This window comes from Lasioglossum baleicum, unplaced genomic scaffold (assembly GCF_051020765.1).
Source record: "Lasioglossum baleicum unplaced genomic scaffold, iyLasBale1 scaffold0057, whole genome shotgun sequence".
NCBI lineage: Eukaryota > Metazoa > Arthropoda > Insecta > Hymenoptera > Halictidae > Lasioglossum > Lasioglossum baleicum.
The window spans coordinates 51667-59751 of NW_027469117.1; the positions used below are offsets into that span (position 1 = coordinate 51667).

An 8085-nucleotide genomic window follows, 5' to 3' on the forward strand; every position below is an offset into this window, starting at 1 on the left:
GCCAATCAGGAGGACGATGACGTCAGGCGATGCTGGGTGAGCTGAATGGGCCAGCAACGTAGGGCATCCAGTGTAGTATCCAAAAAAAAAAACGAAGCGTAGTAAAAGTGAAGTGTACTAATGGAGGATGAAATGAGAATTTACAGTGAAGATGAAAGTGGTACAGAGGTAAGTGAATCGAAAATGAAATCTGGATTAAGTGAAGTATGACGAACACGTGCTTTCTGTGCTTGTGAAAATAGCTACTGATCGGGAGAGTCGCTCGAGAGTCCAGCCTCGTGTTCCCTCCCCGTACTCGTCTCTTCGTCGTCAGGGGCTAACAAAGGAATCAGCTTGTGTACTGGACGAAGAAATTGCGAAGTTGAGGTACGGACAGTAGCAACTCGAACTGAGCCGTCTGGTCCAGGGTGTATGTGAACAACCCGAGCGAGAGGCCATTGCGTAGGAGGTAGAATTTCACTTTTAACTAGGCAGAGAAATCCTGACTTTATCGAAATTTTGGTTTTACGCCACTTGCCTCTGGTCTGCAAGGTGTTCAAATACTCCCGAGACCAGCGTTTCCAGAAGTGCTGCTGAAGTTGCTGGATCAACTGCCATCGAGATAACCGTGAGACGGGAAGCTCCTCGAGGCTGGGCTCTGGAAGAGCGATGAGCGGTTCCCCGATCAGGAAATGTCCCGGAGTCAGCGCTGCTGGATCCTCAGGGTCGTCGGACAACGGCTGTAAAGGTCTAGAGTTTAAACAGGCCTCGATGCCAGTCAGGAGCGTGGTCAGCTCCTCAAAGGTCAATCGCTGCTCGCCGATGATCCGACGGAGGTGATGCTTAACGGATTTCACCGCCGCTTCCCAGATTCCTCCAAAGTGTGGAGCAGACGGTGGGTTGAATTTCCAGGAAATGCCTTCCCTGGAGGCTGCGGCGAAGGGACCGCCTCCCTGTTGTGTCGATTCTCGGAGTAGTGAGCGCAGCTCGTGATTGGCGCCGACGAAATTGCGTCCGCAGTCGCTGTACAGCTCTAGGCAGCGACCTCGCCGTGAGATAAAGCGTCGTAGTGCAGCGAGGAAGGTTTCGGTCGATCCATCAGACACAGCCTCCAGGTGCACGGCCTTGGTGACAAGGCAGATGAACACGGCGATGTATCCTTTAACTGTGAGCTGACCACGACCCCGACCAGACCGAAGGTGTATTGGTCCTGCATAATCGACACCAGATCTGAAAAAGGGACGACACGGTGTTATTCTTGCTGGTGGGAGGTTTCCCATTTTTGGCTGGGCAGTTTGCCCTTTCCAGCGAATACAAACGGTGCATTGGTGGATACAGTGTTTTACCATTGGGCGACCTCTGAGAATCCAGCACTCCTGGCGTAGCGTCGCCAGGGTAAGCTGTGTCCCCCCGTGCAGGCATCGTTTGTGAGCAGCGTCGACCCACAACTTAGCCAGAGGGGATTCGTCAGGGAGAATAGCTGGATGCGTCCGGTCGTACGCAAGGTTGGCAGCTTGTAGGCGGCCTCCGACTCTTAAGACTCCGTCCTCATCCAGGAATGGGCAGAGTTTGGCCAATCTGCTTTTAGCTGCCACGGGTTGATTCCTGCGGAGAGTGGCGATGTCTTCGGAGAATGAAGCGGACTGCTCCAAGCGCAGGAGAATCAATTTGACTTCCTGCATTTCGGTAGCAGTGATAACTGATTCTGGTTTTCGATTTCTAGGGGCCCAGCGACGACACCAGGCCAGGACTCGAAACAGGCGCGTTAGATTCGAGAAGCGCTCGATTAACGTGCCGGATGTTTTCTCCCGCTGGGTGGTCACGTGATGTGCCTTCAGTTCCTCGTCCTCGTGGGTTGTCTCCTCGGCAGGTACAGCGGGGAGAGGATCTGGTGAGGAGAGCCACTCGGGTCCGCGCCACCACAGTTGGAACCTGGGAAGCTCAGCGGGAGACAGGCCTCGAGAAGCGCAATCAGCTGGATTTTCAGCGCTCCTCACGTGGTGCCACTGGGCTAGCGGCAGCATCCTCTGGATTTCAGCCACCCTATTCGCCACGTAAGTCGGCCAGCGAGAAGGATGTCCCCGGATCCAGCTGAGTGCCACGGATGAGTCCGACCAGAGGTGTAGATCGACCTCTTGCCAATCGAGCGCCTTAGTGACGTGCTCGACGAGCCTGGCTAGCAGGAAAGCTGCACAGAGCTCCAATCTGGGCAGAGACACCCGCTTCAAGGGAGCCACCTTGGATTTGGCGACAATCATGGAGACTGTCACGACTCCTTGAGCGTTAATGGTCCGGGAATACACCACGGCTGCGTAGGCTCGCTCGGATGCATCAGCGAACCCATGGATTTCGAGAGGCTGCGTGGCAGAATTGGTTCCGAGCCATCGCGGGACTCGAATAGTCTGCAGTGCAGGGAGTTGATGCTGGAACTGCTGCCACATCACCTCCTCCTTTTCTGGCAACGGTGTATCCCATGCGACCTTTAGGAGCCACAACGACTGCATTAGGACCTTGGCGACGATGGTGACTGGAGCCAGCCATCCGAGAGGGTCGAACAGCTGGGCTGTTCCGCTGAGCACAGAGCGTTTAGTGAACCCTGCGTTTTTTAGAGAAGTCACAGCAGTAACCTGAAAACAGTCAGCGGAAGGTAGCCATTTTATGCCGAGGACGCTGTGATGGGTTGGAGAATCCCATTCAACGATTCCCTTCCGCTCGTCGCTGGAGAGTCCGTCTAACAGACCCCTTGAGTTGGAGGCCCACTTGCGAAGTGGGAATCCGCCCGCCATGAGAAGCTCTCGAAGTTCCGTTTGTTGTCGCCTTGCCTCAGAAAGGGAGTCAGCTCCGGCGAGAACATCGTCCATATAGATGTCTCGTAGTACTATGCGAGAGCCACGAGGATACCGCTGCTCCTCCACCTTGGCCAGCTGGTGTAAACACCGAATTGCAAGGTAGGGTGCACACGCGAGCCCGTAAGTGACGGTGCTCAGCTCGTAATCAATGACTCCTCCCCTTTTTTCAGGCTGCCACAAGATCCGCTGCCATTGCCGATCTTCAGGGTGGACAAGTATCTGCCGATACATCTTCTCGATGTCGGCTGAAAACACAAAAGCGTGCCGACGCCACCTTAGCAGGACGTCGGCGAGATTTGGGAGCAGGTTAGGACCTCGGAGAAGGAAGTCATTAATGGATTTCCCATTGGAAGAGGGCATGGATCCGTTGAAGACAACTCGCAACTTAGTCGTTGCGCTGGCCTCTCGCAACACTCCGTGATGAGGGAGGTAGTACCCGTTGCTCGGAATCGGATGTTGCGCCGCTGCCATATGCCCCAGCGTTTCGTAGGCCTTCAGGAATTCGGTGTAGGCTGCCTGGAATTCGGCAGATCGCCGAAACCTGCCGTTTAGAGACTCCAGAGTTCGCAATGCTATGCGACGGGAGTCTCCTAGCTCAGGTGCGCTGCTGAATGGTAGTCGCACCGAGAATCTGCCATCAGGTTGACGAAGGTGAGTGGTAACGAAGTGTTCCTCCGCCCGTTGGTCGTCTGCTGTGTGTGGGATCGAAGTGTCGATCTCCTCCTGTTCCCAGAATCTGCTCAACATTTCCATTAATTCGCGGTCTACATTACAGTGATGTACTGGTACCTCTAGTCTACCTGCTGCCTCGCCGCCGCCTTCCGAGTCGACTCCTCCCGTCAGTATCCAGCCAAGTGCGGTCTCCTGAGCCACTGGAGTATGAGGCGGCCCTCGTTTGACACCCTCACGAAGTATGAGGTTATAAGAATCAGCTCCAAGCAGAACATCGACTGGATCAGCAAGATGGTAGGCAGGATCAGCAAGGGTCAACCCTTGTACGTGCGGCCACTCGACGACAGCAGGTAGATTTCGAGGCCTGTAGCGAGAGAGCTCAGATATAATGTAGACCGGAATCTGGAATTTGACGTCACCGTCGCAGTGAGAGGAGAGGACCAGTGTAGATTTTCCTCTCGTGAACTTCGCCTTGGCCCCTCCGACTCCGAGCAGAGGAACCCGAGCTTGACTCCTCTTGACGCCGAGCCGCTGAGCCAGGGCCTCAGAAATGAGCGAAACCTCGCTGCCGGGGTCTATTAGTGAGCGAGCTTGGAAGCCGTGTCCGCCGGAGCCTGAAACTGTCACGCGAGCGGTACTGAGAAGTACAGAGGAAGGTCGACTCACGTGAGTAGAGATGTGCTGTACTACAGCTCCCGTTGACTCGGCATCGTCGATGGTCGTGTGATGCTTCCCATCACACTTCTGACATCTTTTGGCAGACTTGCAGTCACTAATAGAATGCCTTCCCAGGCAGTTTAGACAAAGCTTCAGAGAACTTGCCGTTTCCTTCCGCTCGACGGCATCCTTCTCCTTATATTGAGGGCAGAATAGGACGAAGTGCGCCCCTTGACAGATGCTGCAGTTCCGCAATGAAGTGTTCGCCTTCGATATCTGATGCACCTTGAAGGCCTTGGAAGAGGATTTCTTGTTGAGGGAGGCTTCATCAGGCTGCTTTCGTTTAGCCTCTAACGCCTCACAGGTTTGTATGCGCCCTTCGATAAACGTTCGGAGATCCTCTAGAGTCGGGAGCTCCTTAGATTGCCTCACTAAATCTTCCCACTCACGATGAGACTGAGTATCCAACCTTTCGACGGTCAATTCGACTACCCAGTCGACGGCGTTCGTGACAGGTCGATCCAGATTATCGAGGGCATCTATGGCGTCGAACGTTTGATCAAAGAGCTGCTGCAATTCGATAGATGATTCCCTTTTGACCGGAGATAGTGAAGCAAGTAGTCTGATTTGAGCCTGTACCAGAAGTCGGCGATTCTCGAATCGACTTATTAACTTTTCCCAAGCAACTTTAAAGTTATCAGCGGTCGTCTTGATGTTTTTCAGAAGAGACGCGGCGCTGCCCTTCATACAGGCTTTCAAATAATGAAGGCGTTCGACAGGAGAAAGAGTCACATCGTTGATGATGAGGGAAGTAAATAAATCCCGAAAAGATGGCCAGTCCTTGTATTGACCTCCAAAGATGGGAAGACCCATTTTTGGCAACACGGCGCGTGACCTCGGTGCAACGGTCTCGACGACCGTTGGCTTTGAATTTTCTGATCCCTTTTCGGTTGCAGATTCCTTGAATTGGGAAATCAATGATTGTAGCAGTGAGTACTGGTCAGTATAGTCTTCTTGAGTCTCCTCGTATTCGTCCTCAACGAAATAGCGACTTTCAAATAGTTCCTTGTCTATTTTAGCGGCAGATCTCAACTCTGTATCACCCTGGCGATAGTCATCCCACAGTTGATCGAGCATTTTTTGGCCAGTCTGAAGTAGTTCCAGGTAGATATTGGCCTTTCCCTTCTTCTTGATATTGGACACCACGCGAGATATCCGTCTAGCTAGGGTATGTTGATGTTCGATGAGGTCAGCCATTGTGTAGCACGAGGTTGAAGCACGAGAAGATTTGAATATTAAACGGATAATAACTGTCAGAGGAGCTGCAGCGCTGAATCCGGCTCGAAGGACCAAATGTTTCGGACAAGAAAAGGGAGAACGAACCACTTCACAGAAAACGTCACTTTAATTTTCCCGAACGGGGATCGTCGACTCCCAAACGAACTTGTGCGAAATGAAATGTAAATACACCCCGAAGTACGTGGATGCACCTTTACAATAAAGAGTTTTGTTGTAAATTAGCGGTAGCCGTTTTTTAGCGTACGGTTCTTTACGAAGCGATAAAGAGCGCGAATAGAAATACACTAGAAAAACCGGTCAAGCAGACGCGATGTCTTTCGAGTGTGAGTGAGAGCGATGTTCGTGACTACGTGTTATCGTTAGAAACACCGAAAACGAAGTGATTTTCGGTCGATCAGCTGACCGTTAGCCGAAAACCGCCGAGCGCGTGATTGGAGGATCGATCGGACGATCCGCCAATCACTCTAGCGCGGGTCGATAATCGAACGTAATCGATATCGACGGCGCTGGCCTATGACTCCGCGAGACGCTGATCGATCCTAGATCTCGCTGTCACTCGAAAGGCAGCCAATAGCGTGATCGAGAAAAGATGAATGAGCCGACGCGACTGACGCACTCAGCCAATCCCAAACATGAAGAGAAATTTAAAAATCGATTTTAGAAAAATCTGATTAGACAAAGTAATTTACACTGTGATCACAAGTAAGTAACCAAAAATTAGAAACGCAAAAGTTAAAAACAAATTGGGATTTCGACTGTAATTTATTTTAAAAATAAAATTGAGAATCAATTTTTAGTAAAATCTAGATAGACAATAGTGTTTAAAATGCAAATACAAGTAGCCGACCAAAAATTAGCTAAGTGAAAAGTTGTAAAATAAAACAGAAATTCGACTGATCTATTTTGAAGAGAAAGTTCAAAATCAATTCTAGTAAAATCCGATTAGACAAAGTTATTTGCACTGTGTTACGAGCCAGGGCCGCGAGCAGCACGAGTGGCCGGCGAAGGGTTATTACCCTAGGAATATGATATAAATTTGTTAGTTAAGGAACGCGGACGAACCCAATGCGAAATTGAGGAGCCGCTAGGATTATTGACAGCGAGGACGAACCTGACGCGAAGTCAGGGAGCCTCTAGGAATGGAGTCAAACGCAGACGAACCCGATGCAAAACCGGGGAGCTGCTAGGAGGTAGTATAATAGCACAGACGAACCTGATGCGAAATCAGGGAGATGTTAGGATGAGGACGAACCCAATGCAAAACTGTGGAGCCGCTAGGTTGGATAAATCTCTGTTCGGACAATTGGAATGTCGCGAAAGAGCCTGATGGTTAATCAGGGAATTGCTAGGATAATTAGTAAGCCTCGTAACTAGTATAATTTAATTGATACAATCCGAGCGGTAAGAATGTATCATGTGGGGACGTTCAATCACTTGGTTAGGATATTGGACGATAATTATGGGTTTAATGAATTTGAGTTAATTATCAAAGAAGACAAATATATTCTTACTATAGAGTTTCGTTCTACAAGTGTACTTGTGTCGCGAATGAACTGAATTTAGAATAGGAAAGAAATTGAAAGGTGATATTACCTAAGCTAAGACGCACGGTGTTGACGCACCGGCAATGCGGGGGACTCGGAGCAACCTTGTCACTGCCTAACAGATTTTAGACCGAACTCGCGGAATCTGTACGGTTAAACTTTGATTCAAAAGGAACGAACGTCCGATCTCACTGGTAGTTGACTTCCGAGATGCAGCACGACGCGACACTATTCGTGATTACGACAGTACTAGCCCACGAGAGTAGAAATGTAAGGGCTTATATAGCCCTGCAATGACGGATGGTACTTGTCAGTACCCTTCAAGTGAACATTCGTATTTTGACAACGACCAGTTGGTCGTGCGTACGTTTGGGCCCTAAACTAACCTAAACAATTATGTAGATTTATCTAGGGTAGCTCTGTTCGTTTATCTAGGACGGTTTCTGTCAGAGATGATATTGAACACCTGTTCGTCATCCGTAACAACTGTGATAGCAAATAAGTAATCAAAAATTAGACAGGTAAAAAGCTTGAATATAGGGTAGGAATTCGACTTTGCTCTATCTTGAAAATAAAATTTAAAATGAATTTTAGTAAAATCTAGTTAGACAATAGGATTGAAAATGCAACTACAAGTAGGCTACCGAAAATTAGCTAGGTGAGAAGTTGTAAAAGAAAACAGTAAGTCAACGGATCTATTTTGAAGAGAAATTTAAAAATCGATTTTAGAAAAATCTGATTAGACAAAGTAATTTACACTGTGATCACAAGTAAGTAACCAAAAATTAGAAACGCAAAAGTTAAAAACAAATTGGGATTTCGACTGTAATTTATTTTGAAAATAAAATTGAGAATCAATTTTTAGTAAAATCTAGATAGACAATAGTGTTTAAAATGCAAATACAAGTAGCCGACCAAAAATTAGCTAAGTGAAAAGTTGTAAAATAAAACAGAAATTCGACTGATCTATTTTGAAGAGAAAGTTCAAAATCAATTCTAGTAAAATCCGATTAGACAAAGTTATTTGCACTGTGTTACGAGCCAGGGCCGCGAGCAGCACGAGTGGCCGGCGAAGGGTTATTACC

The 8085-nt window shown here is 48.9% G+C and overlaps 1 protein-coding gene across 1 annotated transcript; it reads right to left on the reverse strand.

The window, feature by feature from the left end:
* Nucleotides 1–242: 242 nt before the first annotated feature.
* On the reverse strand, nucleotides 243–5414 carry LOC143219632 (uncharacterized). The gene has a single exon (XM_076445534.1). The coding sequence runs from the start codon at nucleotides 5412–5414 to the stop codon at nucleotides 243–245; it is 5172 nt and encodes a 1723-aa protein (XP_076301649.1).
* Between the last annotated feature and the right edge of the window lie 2671 nt (nucleotides 5415–8085).

Excerpts from the sequence above, each read along its gene's own strand:
- LOC143219632 (XM_076445534.1), bottom strand. The coding sequence starts at position 5,414 with ATGGCTGACCTCATCGAACATCAACATACCCTAGCTAGACGGATATCT.